General features: G+C 48.2%; 1 protein-coding gene across 1 annotated transcript in view; it reads right to left on the bottom strand.

Annotated features, from left to right (window-relative positions):
- Abr (ABR activator of RhoGEF and GTPase) overlaps nt 1-23,151 on the bottom strand; it is a 207,944-nt gene that overhangs the window by 22,696 nt on the left and 162,097 nt on the right. The window contains 7 exon segments of the mRNA XM_040749167.1: nt 17,263-17,394; nt 17,749-17,846; nt 19,793-19,867; nt 20,812-20,916; nt 21,350-21,425; nt 21,796-21,834; nt 21,836-21,919. Of these exon segments, the coding sequence (XP_040605101.1) occupies nt 17,263-17,394; nt 17,749-17,846; nt 19,793-19,867; nt 20,812-20,916; nt 21,350-21,425; nt 21,796-21,834; nt 21,836-21,919 (609 nt within the window).

The raw sequence follows: 23,151 nt of genomic DNA on the forward strand, positions 1-23,151 counted from the left end.
CCCTGCTGTGCTCAGCATCCCCTTCACAAAGGTGCAATGGCTAGTTGCATAACTAGCTGGGAAGGCACCGTCTGAACTGCTCACCTCATTTACCTGCTGCAGACACACAGCTGGTATTTGGTGCTGGCTGGTTCATTTCAGAACGGCTGACACTGGAGGCTTCTTCCCTCTAGCTTGGTCAAATGCAGTCTCGGGGAATCATGTACTGCTCCCCACCACTGGTGTGTGGGAGAAACAGGGCAGGATAAATCCTGTTCCCAAAGTCCTACACTTGTCTGTCTTAAGAACCCCAGGCTCAACACTCGTCTGGGTAAAGCAAGCTCTGATTGGATAAGCAATGGCCTATTGGTCTCCATGGTGACAGAGGTGCCTTAGCAGATGGGTAGCTGAGTAGCTGAGTTGGGAGGCTCTTTCCTGGAGATACTCAGCTTTCCTTTCCTCCCTAAGGACTAGGGCCTTTCTCTGGGGACAACACAGATTTGCCTTCTCTTCTCCATGTCTCACTCATTCCTTCCTGAAATTTTTGGCCTAGGAGCAGAGTAGAGGAAGGGGTGTGTAAGATGGAATGTCCCAGCAAGTTCCTTAAAAGCAGCAGTCTGAATAGTAGTCTCTGCAGCCAATCAGACGGTCCTCATCTTTGCTTTACATAGGCGAGGCTCACACCAGCCTGACCACCCAGGAAGTAATCACATCCCTTCCTGCTATATCCTCCTGTCTCTTCAGCCACACCTGGCAGAACCGCCCCCGAGGACATGCAGGGCCCCTGTGTCTGCGTAAACAGAGCTTGGGTGGTAAAATCTCATGAATGAACATATGTTGCTGTCTTCAGAATTAAAAACATCCCTGGTGGACTGTCACATTTTTCCTCACCCGCTTTCTTGGCTCTTGGTCAGAGCAAGAAGTAGCTGTCTCTAGGGCAAGGTGGGCAGGACCCTAGGCTATGTGTAGAGAAAGGGAACCCTCCAAGCAGCACAGATGTGACTGAAGCAAAACTGGGTTAAGTGATCAGCAGTGACATTGCTCAGGGAAAAGAGGTCAAAAGGAATAATGCCCAGCCCAAAACACAGGCTGGATCTTCCAGAGAGACAGGGTCTTCCAGAGGGACAGGGTCTCCCACAGTACTACCTTGACAACAGTTATGGGTGGGATAGTTTCCAGGTAAGGCCTCTGGCCTATGAACACAGGAGGAAGGTTCTTTTCCAGAACCTCAGAATATGGAGACTGCCTCTCTAGAATGACCTCTGTTTTCTCAGAACAACTTTCATCTCCTCCCAGACAAGACTGGAAACCCAATTCCTTGCCCTTGTCTTGTAGCTCAAATGCCAGTTCCCCACTCGGGGAGTCTCCACTGGGGCCTTAAGTGATAAGGGAAGCTCCCCCAAACAGGCTACTCTGAGACTCCTGGTGGAACACAGGAGCCTGGGGGAATGAGGGTAGGGAGGGAGCCTCTGAGTCTCAGAAGAGAGCAACATGGCACGGGGCCTAAAGGAACAGAGTTGGCAGGCAGACTAATGGAGGGCAAGGCAGGTTGAGATTGCTGGGCACAGAGGTGATGGGGAAGTCCTGTGTATATGTCAATAAAGCACTGTTGGCCAATAGGGAAGCAAGATCGGTGGGACTAGGAGTCCAGGTCCTATGGCGGGGCCATGCCAGCTGGGGGTGAGATGGCACATCACAAGAGAAAACAGTGGGGAGCAGGAGAGGCCTAGCCTCTCAACATGGATGCCTTTGCAGGTAGATCCTACATTCCTGTGTGCAATTATCTTGTAAGTACCCATCTGTGCTAGATAGTTTTATGTTAACTTGACCCAAGCTTATGTCATCTGAAGCAAAGAACCTCAATTAAGAAAATGCCTCCATAAGATCTGGCTGCACACCTGGTGTAGTGGTAGATGCTTTTAATTCCAGTACTCAGGAGGCAGAGGCAGGTAGATCTCTGAGTTTCAGGCTAGCCTTGTCTATAGAGTGAGTCCCAGGACAGCCAGGGCTACACAGAGAAATCTTGTCTCAAAAAACCAAACCAAACCAAAAAAATCTGGCTGCAGGCAAACCTATAGGGCATTTCTTAATTAGTGACTGATAAGGGAGGCTCCTTCTTCCACCATTATGGGTGGGGCCATCCCTGGGCTCGAGGTCCTGGGTTCTATAAGAAAACAGGCTGAGCAAGTCATGGAAGCCAGCCTGTAAGCAGCACACCTGCTGTGGAACAATCTTTCTGTACACTGTGAAGATGTGTATTTGCCAAGGTGCCTTCTGATTGGATTAATAAAAAGTTAATGGCCAATAGCCAGGCAGAAAGAGGTTAGGTGGGACTTGTAGACAGGGAAAAACAGAACGCAGGAGTGGGGTGGAGTGCTGCCAACCAGACACAGAGGAAACAGGCGATGAAATGCAAAAAAGGTACCACAACATGGTAGAGTGTACATAAGAAATATGGGTTAATTTAAGATGTAGGAGCTAATAAGTAACAAGCCTAAACTATTGACTGAACATTTATTAGTAATAGTAAGTCTTAGTGTGGTGATTTGGGAGCTAGCTGATGGGACAGAGCTAATTGGCAGGACAGAAAAACTGCCTACAAATGGAGTACAATGTGGGGCAAGGCCATATATATCCACAAAGAACCTAAACTAGCCTAAGAAAAGATTCTAAAAACACAAAAAGGAGCCAAACACAGTTTCCTAGTCCCACAGTCTCTCACGTGGGCCACGGTACAGAGAAGCATCTCCCAGCTACTGCCTGCGAGCTCGAGCTACCAGCACAAGCCCACCAACATGCCATGAGCTAAGCCGCATGGCGGCTTTGTTTTGCTCATGCACACAGAAAAGATTTCAGATATGCAGTAAAGACAGATCCAGATGGAGAAAATACCTCTAAATGAGTTACAGTATGTTTAAAAATGTACATAGACTTGAGAGAGAAAAGAGAAAGGGTGTAGATAGTCATAGAAAAAATAGCTTAAAAGTAATAGTCTTTAAGGTTAAAAAAAAAGCCATGCAGAGATGGAAAATACACAAGGAGTCTGGCTCTTGTATGTTACTGTGTTGTCTTTAAATTTTTTGATTGTTGATGAATGAGCAATAGTTGCTAAGAGAAACATTGGATTATGAAAACTTCTGGATTAAACCAACCTATATATTTTAAAAACTCTTGACTTCAAAATCGAAGCCAAAAGATATGTTGCTTCAGGGAAGAGGTTATGCTTTTATTCCCACAGAAAACAAAAAGCTATGGATTTATTCAAGGTTGAAGATGATCAGGTTTGATGGAGGAAGACCCCCTGAAAATCTTGGTTACAGTCAAAGAGATAAACCTAAGGGTTAGAGAGATGGCTCAGCAGTTAAGAGCACTGGTTGCTCAATTCCCAGCAACCACATGGTGGCTCACAACCATCAATAATGATATCTAGTGCCTTCTTCTGGCATGTAGGCATACATGCATACAGAACACTGTATACATAACCAAAAAAATCTTTTAAAAAATCAAACCTTAAAAAATTAAACTACAAAACACATAATGTATATTTTACCTGTTCAAACATAAAAGAACAAAAAATAATCTTTGACTGACTTGGACACAATGCACAGTCTATACTTTTATCAAAGAGGATATATATGTTACCTTTAAAAGTTTATGTATTTTGAGAGCAAGGGGAACAGACACCAAAAAAATGGATGGCCCATGTGGTCCAACATCTCAGAAGGCCTCTGTTGCAGTTTCCTCAGAGTTCTGCATCCAGAATAGCCTCAAGGCTGCTGACTGAGATGATCCAACCTCAGAGTACTCCAGCCAAGATGTAACCATTATCCCAAATTTTCTCAGGGTCCCCCAAAGATGCCAGTGCCCCCAGACAACAGGAAGCAGTCAAGAGAAAACAATGCCCACATTCCCAAAAGACAGATTATGGATGTTTTTCTTTGTTTAGGGGGGTTGGTTGTAAATTATTATTGGTCATGGTTAAAAAACAAACTAAGCAAAGAAATTAGATTCAAAGGTCTTTTTCTGAAAGAAAAAAGGGGATATAATATAGAAATGATTCTATAAAAGGATAGACTATTAAATCTACTTTAAAAAGCAACTATTAGCCAGGTGTTGGTGGCACACGCCTTTAATCCCAGCACTCGGGAGGCAGAGGCAGGTGGATCTCTGTGAGTTCGAGACCAGCCTGGACTACCAAGCGAGTTCCAGGACAGCCTCCAAAGCCACAGAGAAACCCTGTCTCGAAAAACAAAACAAAAAAAGCAACTATTAATCTTAAATCTTTTACATTGGTATGGATTCTGGTTTATTGATACAAATTTAAAGTTATTTTTGTTATACTGTAAATGTTTCTATTCTTGTTTGGGGTATTATGCTTATACAACTCATTTAAAAATGTAATATATAATTTAAAAATACAGGTTAGTCGTTAGTCACCTATAACAATCGAACTTGTAGTCATATTAGGTATGTTTTCAAGGTTAAACATATACTTAGATAGATGGTCCTCAAACACTTCCAAGACCTACAGAATATGGCATTTAAAATGTTTTAATAACAGGGTCAGGCAGTTGTGGCGCATGCCTTTAATCCCAGCACTCTGGAGGCAGAGGCAGGCAGATCTCTGTTTGAGGCCAGCCTGGTCTTCAGAGTGGGTTCCAGGACAGACTCCAAAGCTACAGAGAGAAACCCTGTCTCAAAACAACAACAACAACAACAACAAAATGTTTTAATAACATAAGGCTTTTCATGACAGTGAGACACATCTGTTCCTGGGAGCACCAATTTAGTTCAGAGAAGATGATGGGCATCAAAGAAACTTCATGTGGAGTTCACCTTCTTTGTGGCAAAAGTTAACCACTGAGCAAAAAGAAAACTGCCCTTGCTTCAAATGCTGACAGTATATTGTCCAAACCGGACCAGCAGGATGCAAAAGAAAGTGACTGTCAAACTTTGCCAAAACAAGGTAGAAGGTCCTTCAAAATTCCCTGCTTCTCAAAAATGTCTGTCAGATACACTAGGCCTGTAGGCCAAAGATAGATGCCCCAACATTACAGAAAAACTTTGGTGACTGTTCAGGCAACCAGATGTCCCTGTCATTACATAACATTACATCCTTCTGGAGTCTTTGATGGAGTTAAAGACTAAATGGTTAGACTTAAAGTTTTCTTTAATTATGATAAAAGATAAATTAGGTATAAAACCTTAGAATCACAAAGATGAGACAGATAATAAATAGAGCATTTTCTCTAATCTTGCCAAATACAAATGGACTGGATATTGTAACTGTAATTCTTTTTAAAAATATTTATTTATTTTATGTATATGAGTGACCTCTTTTCATGCACACCAGAAGAGGGAATCAGATCCCATTACAGATAGTTGTAAGCCACCATGTGGTTGCTGGGAATTGAACTTAAGACCTCTGGAAGAGGAGTCATACTCTTAAGCCTTGAACCATTGCTCCAGCCCTGTAACTGTAATTCTTTCTTGATAACTGTTTTTGTTATATATAGTTTTACTCTGTTAAAATTAAAACCTTTTTTAATTAGAGGAAAAGGGGGAAATGTTATGGAACAATCTTTCTGTATGCTGTGAAGATGTGTCTTTGCCAAGGCACTTTCTGATTGGATTAATAAAAAGTTAATGGCCAATAGCCAGGTAGGAAGAGGTTGGGTGGGACTTGCAGACAGAGAAAAACAGAGTGCAGAGGGGTGAGGGGGTGAGACGTCACCAGCCAGACACAGAGGAAGCAGGAGATGGACACGCTGTACTGAAAAAAGGTACTGTCACGTGGTAGAACGTAGCTAAGACATATGGGTTAATTTATGATGTAAGAGCTAGTAATAAGCCTAAATTATTGGCAGAGCATTTATTTATTTGTTTACTTATTATTTATTTTTTATTTTTTTCCCAAGACAGGGTTTCTCTGTGTAGCTTTGGAGCCTGTCCTGGAGCTCGTTCTGTAGACCAGGCTGGCTTTAAACTCACAGAGATTGGCCTGCCTCTGCCTCCTGAGTGCTGGGATTAAAGGCATGCGCCACCAACACCCAGTTGTTGGAAGAGCATTTATAATTAATGGTTATTTGGGAGCTGGCTGGCAGGACAGAGCTGACTAGTGGGAGAAAAAAACTCTGCCTACGCCTCGCCATCGCCTCTGCATCAGCTCCTCCTTCCAGGCTTCTGCCCTGCTTGAGTTCCTGTGTGTAGCATGACAAATAAAAGACCCAAGCTGAAGATCAGAGAAGCAAAGCAGCCAAGCCAGTAGAACTTACCTTTACCCAGCTGAAATGGCAATCCTGTCTCCAGTTCCTGTCTCCTCCTGCCTTATATTCCTTTCTCCGCCCAGCCATACCCTCCTTTCTCCACCTCTAGTGCTGGGATTAAAGGCATGAGATCCCAGGTGCTGAGATCACCTTTGTGTGAGCTGTTTCTTTTAGGACTGGATCAATTTTATGTAGTCAGTATGGCTTTGAACTAACAGTGATCAGTCTACCTCTGAATCCCGAGTCTTGGGATTAAAGGTGTATACTACCACTGCCTGACTTCTATGGCTAACTAGTATGGCTGTTATGCTATTTTGATCTTCAGTGGCTTCAATAAATCATAAATAATGTATCACCACACCTGTACTGACTTCCTTCAATGATGAACAGTGAGGTCACGTGGTGGTGGCACATGTCTTTAATCCCAGCACTTAGGAAGCAGAGGCAGGCAGACCTCTGTGAGTTCTAGCCCAGCATGGTCTACAAAATGAGTCCCAGGACAGCCAGGGCTGTTGTATAGAGAAAAACTGTAAAAATAATTATGAACACTGATTTGGAAGTATAATCCAAATAAACCCTTTCCTCCCCAAATTGTTTTTGGTCATGGTGTTTCATCACAGAAATAGTAACCCTAACTAAGACACCATCCTAGCTAAAACACATATACTGACAGTCAGGTCTTTTCAGGCTGAGAAATCAAGACATGTTTCTAAGGCTACCACACTCAATAAGTCCTTAGTATATGTTATGTTCAGACTGTCACTAGGCCCAGCAATGGGAACCCCTAACTCAAAGTCAGCAAACAGCCAATAAACAGAGTAAAGCCAAGAAGCTACTTTTCACTCACATATTCATCCATCGCTGAATAGATACCCACTACATGCTGGGCAGAGGCCTTCTTACAGCTCAAAGCAGAACTCAGCCTAATGGTAGCCTGGCTACTCCCCACTGAGTGCCCCATGCCTGACTCAATAGAAGCAATCAAGGCGCTTTAGGGAGTCTACTCTCCTCCCAGGCCCCAGAGCTTCTCAAGAGCCCTTGCCCTGCCTGATAAACATCCATGTATGGAGTTACAGCAATGTAAGTTCTGGAACCTGAGGTCTTTGTTCCTAAGCAGGCTATTGATAACTATAGACAGATGTCCAGGGTAAGGGTTGGGAACAGGTTTCAGGATCGTCCCAAGTTTAAAATATACACTCTAGCTAGGATGAAGAAACTACAAGCCCACTCAAGGTGACCTGCCCTCCTGCTGTCGCCTCAGAAGCCTGGTGATCCCAATGGAGCCTCTCAGCATGATGCCTAACCACTCCATGTTGCTGTTCCCAGGGTTCACAGTGTTTGTAGGTGGAGAGGGGAGGCTGAAATAGCCTAGGAGTTCGATGCTGTGGAAAGGCTGGATGGACAGCATGTCCCTGGCAATCCCTTGTGTTTCTCACGGCACATTTGACCGTAGAAAGGGTGGAAAATCTACTTGAGCCTTTGGGAACATTTTGATCATTTAGAATTAAACCCATCCAGGGACAGGGTGGGAAGAAAACCCACCCCATCCCTACATGCCCATCTCCTCCATCCTGATTTCAGGACAGGACACAGGCAGCAGCCAGGAACATGCACAGATGAGACGCCCCCCCCGGCCTGCTCCTTGTCACTGGAAGGTGTTACCAGATCTCCTGGCACAGCCAGTGAGCAGGAGACCCCAGGGGTATGCTTTGGACACATGGGGTCTCTCAGACCACACTACAGTAGAGAGTCTCCTGAAACTGGAGCTACAGGCAGTTGTGAGTCACCACATGGGTGTTGGTAACCTGGGTCCTCTGCAAGGGTAGTAAAAGCTCCCAACTACTGAGTCGACTCTTTCCAGACCCTCAGATGAAATTTTATGCCCTAATCTCCCTACCCATATTTAGATTAAAAAATGCAAAAAGCAGAGTCTGGCTGAGACTGGACAAGGACCCCATCCGCTCTACTCTCTAGCCTTCACCCATGTCAGGGCCATGCACATTCCTGCCTCAAGTTCCCAAGCTCTAAGGCTGAACCACAGGCTGAGATTTCTCCTTTCCAGTGTCTATGGGTCAGAGCTTAGGTTCTCTGGAGCAGAGTCAACAGCTGAAGAGAAATGCAATTTCCTTTGACAGCAACCACTGGTCCTCACTCTTCCTCAGGGTAGGGAAGTGGGGAATTACAGAGATTAGGAACATTTCTACTCCTTTTTGGTGACAGGGTCTCACTTTGTAGCTCTGAATGACCTGCAACTCACTGTGTAAACCAGGCTGGCCTTGAACTCACAGAGATCTGCTTGTGTCTGCCTAATGAGTGTTGGGATTAAAGGTCAAGGCAACCATGTCCTGCCCAGATTAGGGGCTTTTATTCTCAAGTACAGTATTTCATTCAGAACTCAATTCTTAGCTCTCCTTTTCAAAAACTGTAGGTGCCTCTTACTTCTCAAGGGCTTCCATTGAGCTGACACTCATCCATTCATTCAGATCTGTGTTTTCTAAGCCATTTTGGATTCTCAAGTCATTCTAGGGTCTGTCTGGGAGCAACTGCAGCTCAGCAATTACCTTCAAGGGTATGAGCAGGCTACATACCCTAATTTCACGGGGTGAGAACTCACCCAGTAGCAAGCACAGTATCTATACTTCAGTGTCATGAACACTGGGGAAGGCAGCAGAACGCACTCTGTGGGCACCCAGTTCTGGCACTCAGGCAGTTTCAGTCATAACTCAGGGAGTTCCCTGGAATTTCTGCTGAGTCCTTTTCTTAAAGCTTTTGGAACAAATTAAAGTCAGCACTAGATCAGTTACTTTGATTTCTCGGCAGGTAAAGTGGCAGCTCCACCTGAAGGGAAGGCTCCTGATGTTCATCCAGGTTTGAGAAGACACAGGAGAGGTATCCACAGACAGCTGCTGTAGGGACACCAGACCTTGAACAGAGACCCACTTCCCCTTCGGCCTGGGAGTAGGCAGCTGTAAGACAATGTTTACTGAAAACATGTTTACTGAAAACAATTCAGTGCCATAAAGCTCCGATAAGGGCTCATTCACTGAAACACCATGACTTTGATCCCCCCTACGGCTAGATGCTTCTTCCTGCTCCCTGCTGTGTCTCCCCAATTCTGGGGCCGGAGATTAAACCACCAGCCAGGAGGGTGAGAAGTCTGGGAGAGCTGTGAGAGGTGTATGAGAGCTCGGTTGGAGAATTGTATGTAGATGGATGGCAGAAGTCCTTAAAAAGGGAAGCATTTTTTCTTGGGGACTTCTCCTAAGCCAACTTGGGGAGCATAAAGTTTTCTTAAAGCAACCGACCGGTCTCTGTGTCATCTATCCCGACCACCTCGATACATTCTCGGATGCAGGCTGCTCAGCAGGCACGACAAGCTGCCAGCATCAAACCTGTCTTCTGCCTCTGAGCCTGGGGGTCCAAGGCCAGAGCTGAGAGGACAGCCCCCTTCCCATGGCTTGCAAGGGTATTCCGATGGCCTAAAAGAAGCCAGGTAACAAGATCCTTTCTGGGCTGGTTTCCCAGGGTGTCTCTCCTACCCTCAGAGATGGGGCTAGAGGAGTGGCATCAAGCCTGCATGCCAAGATGGAATTCCCAGATAGACAGAAGCAGGGAGGACGGGAGCTTCCATCTACTTCCTGTCAAATGTGTCCCATCTCTTGACTTCAGGATGCACTAGCAGAGCCAAGGCTCCCCAGTCAGGAACACGGGGGCAACCGGGGCAGCTCAGCTGAGGCTTGCACTCACAGGTCTGCCCGTGCCCCCGAGACAAACGTTCCTCTTCCCATTCTCCATGCATGCTATCCAGACCAGCCTTGAAGAGAGACAGTGGGGTCACTGGGCAGGGGAGAAGGAATCTACAACAGCTGGAGCAGGTGAGTTCTGGGCAGGACAGTCACCTAGATCCTCACAGGGCATGGTGTGCGAGGCAAGGAGCAGCACCAAGCCTGTCCCCATGCGCCTCCAGGGCTATCCAGTGGCCGTGGCAAAGGAAGGCACCCACCCGGGGCGGCACTGAAAGCAGCTGGCAGCCGGGCCACAAAACATGAACTGGGGGCAGAGAGAGGGGAGCAGGGAGGAACAGAGCTGGGAAGCTGCCTGGACAGGAGTATCTGACACAGGCAAGAGGCAGGGGGGAAGGGAGTCCATCTTTCAGAGAGGCTATCCCTATGTTCTAGGGCAGGGGGCTATGATGGGTGTACCAGGAGGGATGGAGGGACGAGAGGGAAAGGGTCACTGGCCAAGGCTTCCCCACCCTGGCCCCCTGACTTCCATTCCAATTAAGACATGCCCTCTCCCAGGGAACAGGGCCCTGGCTGTGGTCATCATGTTTATAAATAAACAGGACAAAGTGTCAAAGAGTTCCATCAACAGTCTTGTCATCTACTCGGGGAAAGACTATAGGTCACCTGGGCAGTGTCCCAGAACAAGGTTACCAGGGCAAGAGCTGGTCCACACGACTATTAAAGAGAGTCAAATGGGGACAACAGACCCCTCAGAAATCGGAGGGCAGGAGCTAGTGGGGAACCCTTGACTCCTGCTCCAGCAGCTCCTGACCCACACTCCCTCCAAGCTCTCTCCCTCTGCAGAGTAATTGAGACCAGAAGCAGCTCTCCCACAGCTGACAAAGGCCCCTTGTTCCAGGGCTCCTCACACTGTGCTCTGAGCCAGCGGAGAGCAGTCCTAAGACAAGAGCCCAGCTGCTCCACACAGGGCAGGGCCACCTCAGATGCTCCACCACAGCTGGTCTAGTTGTGTCCCCTGAAGAGAACAGACCCTGCTGTGACCACCCCAGCTCAAACACAGAGGACCTTGCAGGTAGTAGCCTTAGGAGGGGACTTCTTGACAAGATTCACCAGGAGCCCTGCAGTGGGGAGCAGCTGGGCCTGCCAGCTTAGGTCAAAGGCTCGTCATCACCCAAGTATTAAATGTTCCAGGCCCTGTCCCAAGGGCATCAGGGACTCTCACGTTCAGTTCTCGTCATAACCCGGATTACAGGCAAGGGAAACCGAGGCGAGGACGGGTGGAACCTCACTCCACTATCCCAAATAACGAGCAGGAACAAGACAGAGTCTCTCTCGGGTCTGTCTGGCCTCCAAGTCCCTTCAAGGCTGGTTGAAGAAGCAAATCCTCTCATGGTTTTCTTACTATGTTGGGAAGTCCTGTCCTCTCAGGATCCTCTGCTCCGTGCTTGTCACTGACAGGGTGCCCAGTAGACCAATTCCAGGGTAAAATAGTGAAAGACATGGAAGTGCATTCAGAGCTCTGACCTGCTCCTCCAGGTAGACTCCATTCCCTGCATCTTACAAGATGGTAGTGAAGAGTGGGAAGAAACTGAGGCTCCAAGAGGCCAGAGAACCAGGAATTAGTTCTCTGACCCACAGCCCAGGGCTCCTCCCACAGTCTCAGGTCATCAGATACCACTCTCAATACTGCCAAGGGGAGGACGGACAGGAGAGCTGAGAAGAAAGGAGAGGAGAGGAGAGGAGGGGAGATGAGACAGACAGACAGACAGACATGCTCCTTAGGGGACGGAAGGTCAGAGATGGCTTAACCATACTAAGCTCCTAGTTGTGTCCTTGGCTCTGCTGTCTCTTCACAGGTGGAAGTAACAAGTATACATGAGGCTAGGAAAGGACACTATGAAATCCCCACCTCCAAAACTACGTTTTGCTTTTGTTTTTCACTTCAAACTACGCGAGTCCACAGAAGGATGAACGGTATATCCGTTTATAAGATGCGGTACATCCGTAATAGTGAAGCATTACTCATAACAGGTGTAACGTGTGGTATAGCCATAATAGTGAAGTGTTCTTCAGCCCTCAAAAGGAAGGAAAGGGTGAGAAAATGGGACAGGCAGCCACAAGCACGAACCCTGAAGGTATTATGCTAAGCAGTCAAATGAGGAGAGAAGAACAGTGGCTGCCAGAGGTGGGGAGGGGAGAAGGGTAGTTAGTAACGGGGAAGGAGTTGTCAGAGGTGAAAGTTCCAAAGCTACATGACGGTGATGGGTACATGTGAACAGAGTCCCACAAGTCATCCTCTGACCCACGGTGTGCTGAGGTATGTGTGCTCCTTCCTGCCCGTCTCTCTTTCCCCACAAAACAAAAAGCACACCAAGGGGGGGGGGAGTAGGGCACAGTGGCACAATCCTATAATCCTTTATCTGGGAGATGGGGCAAGAGGATCAGGAGTTCAAAGCCAGCCTTGGCTACACAGAGAATATGATGAGGCCACCCTGGGCTACATGAACCCCTGTATCAGGGAAAAGAAAATTTAAGAATGTTTACATACTGTCAGATCTGCCAATCTGGGCATTGGAAGTAGGCCTTCATGAGGCCCTCCATTTATTTATAAGAGCTCTGATCCCTTTTAAGTGGCTTGGTCATAAATGTCAGAGAAGTCCCCCTTGCTTGCCTTTCCCCTTCAGACCCAGCCGGCCATGACACGTTGGACCCTGAGAATATGCTAATCAGCCAGTGGGTAGGTCTCAGATGGGGAGATCACATCTGGAGTCTGGAGTGATGTGGCTGGAAATAGACTAGGATAAACACAGAGGAGTCCCCTGGGAGCAGGGAGCGAAAGCAGACTAATGGGGAATGCTTCAGGCTGAGCTGTTGCCCTGGCCGACTGGGCTGTGGGTAGGCCAGCAGGGAGATAGACAGTGGAGAGGCTGTACAGAAAATTCACAAGTGATGACCCTGGACGAGAGATGGGCCAACCTGGTAAGGTGTTTCAATAAATCTGAAGTCACACACTGTCACCATTCTACCTATGAGCACTCCTATTACTCATCAACTCCGGCCAGCTCTGGATGGGGTCCCTGAAGCTGTCAGACCACAGACAAGTTGTGTGAGGGTAGGCATGGCACTCATCCTTTTTGGTGTTGGTTTCCTTCTCAAGACAGGATTAATTTCCTTTGGCTTCAAGCCCTACAGATCATCTTTTATTCACCCCTTCAATCCCTCTCTTCCCACTTGTCTGGCCCACAGTCCCTCCTGTTCAGGGCAAGCTGGATGCCTTAATTTCCTGGGCCACTCCCTAAACATTCCTGCCCCCATGTGCTGGCCATGAGGGTCCCTCCCCCAAATGCCTGCCTCACTTCTGCTGACCCAGAGCCTGCTAAAGAAAGCCTTAAGAGGACAATTACCACGCCTCTACATAAACTGATTAAAAGTACTTTCAATAATTGCTTTTAAAAGGTGTATATAAAGATTATATACAGGCCTAGACAGGGGTTTATGATTCAATGCCATGAAAACAGAAAAAATATACAAAACACACACTATGATTAAGCCTACTTAAAGGTGTACAAACCCAAGGAAGGGAAAAGGCACAGAATTACATAGTAAAGGAGCCACTCCAGGGCTGTGGGTCAGGGAAAGAGGGCTAGTGATTGTTAGGTCTCTTTACCGTGACTGTGATTTTTTTCTTTTTTCTTTTTTCTTTTTTTTTTTTGAGACAGGGTTTCTCTGTGTAGCTTTGGTGTCTCTCCTGGCACTTGTTCTGTAGATCAGGCTGGCCTGGAACTCACGGAGATCCACCTGCCTCTGCCTCCCAAGTGCTGGGAGTAAAGATATGTGCCACCACGGCCCAGCTTGACTGTAATTTTTTTGATATAAACAAACCCTGCTTTTGGAATTAAAGATTCGGCACTCTCAGATCCCTCTGGCCCCACATCCTTCTTGAAGCCTTCCTACCTCCAGCCCATGATGACTTTCCCCTCGTTAGTTTCCACAGAGCACCCTGGCAATGGGTGTTGGTGACAGAGGCTAGCTCTAGGTCAGGTGCTGGCTCTCATGACTTCACACCCGGACCCTGGGCAGGTTATTTACTCTCACTGCCTCACTGTCCTCATCTTTATAACCCTTCCTGCCCACAGGGATGACAGCTGAGGACTTCTGCAATGCTGGGCTCTTCCCAGTGCTCGCTCTGACGGCTGTGTGGCACGCAACCCCTTCAATCCCACAGGGCGCCTCCACTTCTGGGTGCTCACTGCAGGGCACGGTAATCTCCCACCTCCAAATCTATAACCCTGACCGGCTCTTTTCCATGCAGCCTACTTGCTAGGTGTACTAGGCAGAAATGTCCTGTGCCCACAGGTGACACTGCTCCAACTAAAGGCAGTCTAAGGCTCTTCTTATGCCAGACAGCAGAACATCACTTCAGCTCCTTGACCAGGCCATTAGCCATGTCAAGACCTTTCACCTGGGCTGCAAGACTTCTTGGTAAAGACTAACGTGCAGAGAAATAGCACCAAGGAGACAGTGTGGCCTTCTCTACATACTGTCAGAGGGGGCACCTTGGCCTCTGTCCTCATGTGTGAAGTAGGACAGGGAGATCACCTTCCTTGCAGAGCTGTAGCAGAATCACATCAGACAGCACTTGCATGTGGGCTGCCAAGAGCAGAGTCCTGGGCACACACGGTAATGACTGCTGTTGCCATTTGTCTGCACTAGATGCAGCACCCAACCCAGCCTCCAGCTCCAGATGCTCTGCTACCACCACGGCCAGAAGGGAGCGACTCATCATAAGAGCAAGTGCTTAGTGCTCAGATGAGGGGTTCCCTCACTGGCCCCTGGCTGGGCTCAGTGGAAAGGGCCTAGGGACAAGGGGGCACAGTAGTGGGCTTTCTCTCCACTTTCCCATAGAGCATTCCTTGGATCCTTGCTCTACCATAAAGTCACCTTTGGCTCTGCCCCCAGATCCCACTGAAAGGAAGCAACCTGGGCTCCAGAGCTAGGGGGGTGACCTTCCTTAGACATGTGGCAGCAATGGGAACATGTTATTCCACAGCTCTGTGGGGCCTGGCCATGTGGGACTGTCCAGTGCAGACTACCCATCCAGCTTGGCTATCCTGAGTGGTTCTGAGGCAGAGACAGTGCAAGACTTTATGAACCACAACACCCCCTCCCCAGAGCATAGGAGACTGGTGAGGTGGCCCCATGGCTCAGAGCCCAGGGCTGTGCTTAGGAGACTGAGTGCTAGAAAACTTCAAAGGCCTCTAGAGGCCTTGGGCTTTGAGCTGCCCACTCACTGGCCTGGTCAGCTGGCAGCAAGAACGTTTGTGTTTCTTTTAATATCAACTCCCAGGCATTTAACATTCCTCGAAGCTTAAACACAGAAACATTTCCCTTAGCAGAATGTGCTTTTTGCTTAGCCAAATACAACCTGGCAGGCTCCCCTCCCCCACTACCTCCATCTGCTCCTGTCTCCAAGAGTCAATGATTTATGGCGTTTCCTCTGGACCCAAGCAGCACAGTGAGGGCAGAAGCAGTAGGGCTGCCATCCAGGTGGGAAGACTCCTGGCCCTGGTATTTGAACTGCAGAGAGGCTGTGGGCCATAATGCTCACTGAGCTGGCTGCCCCTGTCACCCTTTCATTTCACAGTCATCAACGGCCCAGGCAGGGTGGCAGCTTCTCACATCTCTTGGATGTGTCTTCTAACGCTGGCCAGGCCAGCCTGGAACCCATTCCCTGCCTATTCCTTGGGCCTTGCCCATGGGAGTAGAGATGGGATTCCTGCTGCTTAAGAGGACATGTGACAGGGATTGAATTTAAAGAGCTTTCTGTCATCATCCTCATTTCTGAAACAATGAAGGGCTGGCACATGGTTGCCTAGCACCACTGTCTCCCTGGAGACAGTACCAAGGAACAGGGTACAGGTCCCTCAGCATCAGGAAATCCATGCTTAGGAACAAGAGGCAGATGGCTGGGCCTCTACTGGAGGGCACCACACTTCTCCTCACATAAAAATGCAAGGCAGGTGGGGGATGGGGACACCCACACAGTTCATAATGGCACCCAGTCAAAAACCAGATATAGTGGCGCATGCCTTTAATCCCAGCACCCGGAAGGCTGAGGCAGGCGGATCTCTGTGAGTTCGAGGCCAGCCTGGTCTACAGAGTGAGTTCCAGGATAGCCTCTAAAACAATACAGAGAAACCCTGTCTTGAAAAACCAAAACAAACAAACAAAAAACAGATATAAATCTTCAGCCTCAACATGCAACATCCAACAATCATTTCCTAACAAAAGGCCTAGAGAGATGGTTCAGTGGTTAAGACCACTTAGAGAACTCAGGCTCAGTTCCCAACACCTACATGGTAGCTCACATCTGTCCTTAACTCCAAGAGATCCAATACCTTCCTTCCTCTGGTTCTGTGGACACCATACATGCAGACAAAATATGCATAAACATAAAAACAAGTATAAAAAAAAGTGTGAAGCTCCTTGCTCAAGACTAACCCAGTGTGTTTGTAGAGGTCACGGGTTAATGCCTGTGGCCCAGCCTTTGCCATTATCTCCCTTGATTTTATGGTCACAGAATCTACACACACTGTGTGTGAAGCATGAAGCCACACAAAGTGCCAGGCAGTAATGTGAATGGTTCCACGCTAAATGTTACCCCTAAGTAGACAGCAGCTGTCTTCAAAACTGGAACAATGTTCCAGAGATGAAAGCATACACAAGATCCTTTCCCCCGTTTCCATCATCAGGGCACCAAGAAACACAACATTCCCTGAGGATCTGACTCTACTGATATTCCAAGGCCCCACCCTGAGACAGTGACTCCCAACACAGGTGAGGACAGTGCAGCCACGTGGAGCCCAGCAATGCATCTGATCTGAAGCCCTTCTGATAGAACAATGAAGGGTGGAGGACACGTGATTCCCTCCTGTTTCTCGCCCATAGCAGACACTGTTCTTTACAAATAGCTACCTCTTTTCCTGCTTACAAGATCCTAGGGATGCTTCCCAACACAGTGTCACACAAAAAGCCACCAATACACTAAAACTGACTGTGAAAATAAACGCAGCTACCTCCTTATATCTATCTATCTACCTTGCAGAAACATGGTGGTCTATCTGGACCAGGTAAGGCAGCTTGGGGACCCAGTATCTATGGGCAGCTGAGGAACCAATGTTGGAGAACTTGTCTCAGCTCTGAGCCAAAGTCACAAAAGGCCAAGCGACATGCGAGAAGGACTCTTTAACTCTCTCACCCTGGCTCCTTACCTGGATCTGCCCCTTGCCCATGATCTTGTCCACAATCTCGTTGTTGTCCTTGTTGACCTTGGTCTTGTCATAGCACTTCTCATAGCACAGGATCCTCAGGGACTGTGAACCCTCCAGCTCAATCTCAAACTCCTGGTGACAGATGGGACGAACAAAGGGCCTTGAGTCTCTGAAGGACTTGTGATTTCCCACTTCCCAGCAAATGTGGGCCTTAGCTCTGCAAGGCTTGGGTGAGCAGAACCCAGAAGGACCATATTACAAGACACAGTGGGGGCACTGGATCTTTCTGGAGCTCCTGGGGACCTCTGTGTGACTGGCGGAGCAGGGCTCAGTAACTTTTGCTGAAACTCCAGGGTTCACTGACCTAAGCACTGGTCTGATGGGAAGCAAAGGGGTAAGGGAGACACAGCTGGTCTAGCCAGTGATGCAGCCACCCCCAGAGAGGCAGGATCAATGACAAACTGGGACACACCCTCCTCTACTCACCTCATCCCACTTGGGCTCTGTTGTGTCCCGAAATACCCTGGTTTTGGCTTTGCTGACAAAATAGCCAAAGGAATCCACCTCCAGAGTACAGTACAGGTCTGTAAGGGAAGATACACCAAGTGAGACCCAAACAGCCTAGGAACAGGGCCAGGGCGCAAGCAGTGGTAGGAAGGAAGGGGTACAAGGTCCAAGGGGCAGGGCCTGAGCTCTGGTATCAGGGGTACATGGATCCTACAGCATCGTTATAGACCACACAACCTGGGAAAATCCTTGGTGCCTTAGCCTCCCATGTACAAAGCAGAAATTACAGTAGTGACCAGAGGGAGGTGCCAGGAGACCAGGGCAGGAAATGAGCCTGCAAAGACCTTGCACATGCCAAGGCTCTGGCTACTCTCTGGCCAAGCTCTTGTTTTTCTTTGTAAGTATTCAGTGTCACTCAGCATTTTAGAGGTCTGAAACATTCAGGGACAAAGAAGACCTGCTTCCTGTCTGTGAAGTGCTCACAGCAGAGAGGCGAATTTTAAGTGACATGACAGCACAGCAAAGGCCGAGACCATACTTCACCCTGAGCATGACGGGGACACAAGCATAGGCCTGTTCAACCCAGGAGCATGGGAGGCTTCCCAGCACTGCTGACTGAATGGATGGCTATTTAAGGGCCAACAGTATGAGCTTGTTATAAGGAAGCAAGAGCCCTGAATTTTGGAGCCTGTGTACTATTGTAAGTCGTTTCACATCCCTGTGACTCAGTTTCCTCGTGTGGCAAACAGTCAGGAACTATAAACTGACTGGACAAGAAGCAGAATAAGAAGTTTAATTGAAGATAGGTGTGGTGGCCCACGCCTTTAATCCTTTAATCCCAGCACTCAGGAGGCAGAGGCAGGTGGGTCTCTGTGAGTTCCAGGACAGCCAGAGCTACATAGTGAGACCTTGTCTTGAAAAAAAAAAAAATGTTTAACTGGGATAGAGTATTGCACAGTAATATTTGCCTAGTATGTGCAAGAAATGAGGATCCAATCTCAGTACCCCTAAACCCTGCATACACACAGTAATTAAGTCCACTTTTAGGTCAATAAAAACAAATGTGAGCCGGCGTTGGTGGCGCACGCCTGTAATCCCAGCACTCGGGAGGCAGAGGCAGGCGGATCTCTGTGAGTTTGAGGCCAGCCTGGTCTACAGAGTGAGTTCCAGGACAGCCTCCAAAACAATACAGAGAAACCCTGTCTCGAAAAACCAAACCAAAAAACCCAAATGTGATTGGCCTTTTTTTTTTTTTTTTTTTTTGAGGTATGGTAGTACATCATTTAATTCCAGTACTCAGGAAGCAGAGGTAGGTAGATCTCTGTGAGTATGAAGCCAGTCTGGTCTACATAGTAAGTTCTAGGTCAACCAGGACTACATAGAGATAGTCTCAAGTAGAATTTAGAAACAAGACAAGACCAAAATAAAACAAAACCGGTTTTTAGATATATTTTATGTATATGAGTGTTTTGCCTGCACATATGTCTATGTACCACATGTGCACCTGGTACTTGTGGAGGCCAGAAGACAGTATGGGATCCCATGGACTAGAGTCACAGATGTCTGTGACCCATCATGTGGGTGCTAGGAACTGGACCCAGGTCTTCTACAGGAGCAACAACTGCTCTTAACCACTGAATCATCTCTCCAGACCTGTGATAGCCTTTCATTGAGAAGTATACTGAAGTTCAGAAAGGTTAGAAAATATGCCCAGGGTCACAGAGTTTATAATCGCAAGACCTGGGTTTGAGTTTAGGTGTCTGGAGCTATAGAGGAAAAGCTTGAAGGAGAGCAGATCTTGGAGACAAAGGGCAAAGGCAACTTCCCTGACAAGAGGAACTGGCTTTTAGACTTCCAGGAAAGTCCCACAACTCCAGGCATATTGGCAGGGCCCTAGCTTGGGAAGCAGAGCAGAGCAGAGCAGTTGTGGGGAGGGAGCCTGACACAGTAGGACCATAGGGACTTGCTATGAAAGAGGGGCAGTGGCCACTCGGCTTCTTCCTAGGGATGAGGGGGCACTTACTGGCTGATTGTTTAAACCCCTTGGCAGAGTGAACGATGACATGAAGGAAACCATACAGTCCTGGAGACTCGTCGTCTGCAAGAGAGCAAAGACTGGAGGATAGAGATGTCAAGACAAATCAGCTCTTCCATCCAGGACTGGTGGTAAGGCAGACAGGGGGCCTTGGTACACACCACCACCTGGTGGCCAGCTGGGAAACAAGCCCAAGGCCCACGTTTTCCCACAGTGTGGGCGGCCCTAGGAAAGGAGGAGGGGTCCCTTCTCCCCTCTGTTGAGACTGGAAACTAGAACAAATGTCTTAGCCAGGCATTTAGTACCCTCCCTCCCTCTGAACACAGCTCATTCCAAGGCTGCCCTCCTCTGCTTAATCTTCCAAAATGGAAACGAACTGATTTGAATCACTTGGTTCTAATGGAAAACAAATGACTCAGAGGAACGCTTGGTCCTTGTTTGGGACACAAAGGCCCCCAGGTGAGTCTGAAATCCCAGCACTGGGGAGGCAGAAACCCTCCCAGCACCAGGAAACACACTCTGGGCCAGTTTCTAGCCTCATCACAGCTCTCCCTGCTTAGCCCTCCTGTAGACTCCTAGAATTACACACCACCCCAAACCCCCTTGCTTGCCATTCAAGGCCAAATCTACCTCCTAAAACACCTGGCCTGATTTCTCATATCTTTCTCCAGTCTACCCATTTCTATCTCATCCTTCCCCCAGATCCCTGCCCCATCCTGTAGCCTTATGCTTTGGTTTGGAGACTTCTTCAAGAACAACACACCCCAGCGCTCTAGGTCACAGACTTTTCTCTCAAACTAGAGGAGGCCATGGAACACCTGAGCCCTTGAGAGAGTACCTCCCATTTACAATCCCTGTGCACTGGCAAGAGAACAGGTCCAGCCACAAGGGCAGAGAGATCAGCCATTAACACCCACACCTATCCTCCCTGGTCCTTGTAGAAGACCTCCAGCAATGTCCAGTAGCCTGGACCTACCGGCTGGGCAGACTGGAGCTCCAAATCTTACCATCTTTATTGCTGGTGACAGGAATGTTATGCACAGTCCTAAGCTTGAAACAGGATCCCGTGAGCACCTGGAGCTCCACAGAGCTCAGGACAAAGGCCTGGAGATCTGTGGGAGGAGCCAAGAGGGAACAGAGCTTCACTAAGGTCCACGAGGGCCCGCTGCTCTTCCCTGAAGATGCTTCAGGAAATCAGCTTAGTTCCCAGTGTTGGAGTTGGTTCTTTGGGAGGAGGGAAAGTCCTGTATATATTCACATGAGCACAGCTGTGGGTGCTGCCAGAGGCGGCTCATGTGTGTGAGCAGGAAGCAGGAGGAGGGGAGGACAGCCAACCCAGAGTCCTAGGTGGCCTGTTATGAATTCGCTGTGTGCCTTATTAGACTTCAACTGATGGTAACATCCCAAGAATGCCACCTCCCTGGCATCTTAAGAGGTGTCATGAGGGCTGAAGAGAGACACTGGGCATAAGAAGCTGGGGAAGACACAAGGCCCTTTGCTGCCACAGATGCTTTCAGAACCACGTGGGACTAGGTGGGACTTTACCCTTCTTCTGTAGCTTCTGGATCGCTTCTCTCCACTCTGACCTCTCATAGTCAGAGGACAGAAGAAACAGGTAACTCTGGAGGGAGAGAGGAGAGTTCAGTGCAGGGACCACAGCTGGACAAGGTGAATCCCCAACTTCTTTCTAGGCTTCCTATCAAAGCCTCTTCTTACTCAGGTCCCTCTGAGGCTGAAGGAGGAGGCAGAAAGGGTGGCTTTGTCCTTTTAGGAAGCCGGGTAGCAATAGTGGTAGTGGCAGTGCCCAGGGTGGCCAGCAGAGGGCAGTAGCTTCCTGATAGCAAGGAGAGCATGTCTAGGACTAGAGCTCTGGCAGCTTTCTTGGGAAATGGGAGTCCCAGCCTGGGTCCCTGATTGCCATGTGTCAGTGCAGGCGAGTGGGCAGCCCTGAATTAAGGGAACAGGCGACCCTCCACCCTGCTCCTCCTGACCTTTCCGTTCCGATTGTGTATCCGGAAGGGGATCGTGGGGGGAATTGAGCAGCAGCAAGAACTCATTCTCAAACATCTTCTTTTTGAGGCGCTCGACGGCTCGGCTCTGTCCCTTGTTGGCTTTCTGCAGGGGACGAGAAAGACATGGGTGTTTTCCCTTGCACAAAGATTTCATGTGTCCCTCAGCTGCACTAAGCACAACTTTCTCCTGTGCGCTAATCAGTTTTTTGTTTTTCTGCTATATTGCATGAGGTTTTGCTATCTAGGGCCTAGGTATGCACCTCCCAATAACAAGCTAATTCCCTAACTTCTGTGCGTTTTCCATTCACATACAACCAACACAAGGCCCCAGGCCCACCCCCCCCCTTTATAGAACATCCACTGTCAGGTTGGACAACTAGACCACCCCAAAGCCAGAGCCCCCCCAAAATAAGGCCTCTTCTCACAGCCTCTGTAAGTGACCTCCCACACTCTACCCTGTGACTCAGTAGCCTCTACTAGAAAGCTATCAGACACCTTCAGCATCGAGTTCCAGCTGCTGGTCTGACTGTAGGGCCTCTGAACCTGGCCTGTGGTCCCATCTGCTGCCAAAGCTTGCCCTGCTCATTAACAAGTCCATCCCGCACTGCCCTAGAGGCTTTCTCTATTTTCCAACTTTCTGTTTTATCAAGAGAACTTCCTGTGCTTCAAATCTCAGTGTCACTGAAATCCCCAAGCTCTTTAATTTGGATGAACCTCATCTTTTTTCCTTCATGGATGTGTGTGATGTACATGTGTGTGCTCACATGTGAGCTCACATGCTTGTGTAGGCCTAAAGTCCTGATAGTCAGCTTGGTCTGGGTGATTCCCAGTGCTGGAATTACAGAAGGACCCCCTGCTCAGTCAGGATTTACAAGGGTTCTGTTTATATAAACTCTGGTTTTCTTGCTTGCATGGCAAGGACTTTAACCACTGAGCCGTCTCCCCAGCCTTTAACATAATAGTCTGGCAAAACTCAAACAAATCTCACAGCCAGCCCTATGGCAGGCCATGGCTCTCACATCCTGTAGGAAGAAGGTAGTCAACTTTCCCAGAGGTGACTCTGCCAACTGAATGCACACAACTGCCCAATTATGTCATTTGTAGAGACTCCAGACACAGGGCAGCGGTATGCATTGTAGACCTAACTCCTGCAGGGAAGGAACCAGGAACAATCCAAATGCACAAATATACGTTTGGCAGTTGAGACAGAATATACTATAACTACTAAAGGGAATCTGACAGTCCAGAGTTCGGGGATAGTTCTGAGAGAAGTTTAAAAAGTACTGGAACAGGGGGCTGGAGAGATGGCTCAGAGGTTAAGAGCACTGGCTGCTC

Source organism: Mesocricetus auratus, unplaced genomic scaffold, assembly GCF_017639785.1.
Source record: "Mesocricetus auratus isolate SY011 unplaced genomic scaffold, BCM_Maur_2.0 Super-Scaffold_100007, whole genome shotgun sequence".
Lineage (NCBI taxonomy): Eukaryota > Metazoa > Chordata > Mammalia > Rodentia > Cricetidae > Mesocricetus > Mesocricetus auratus.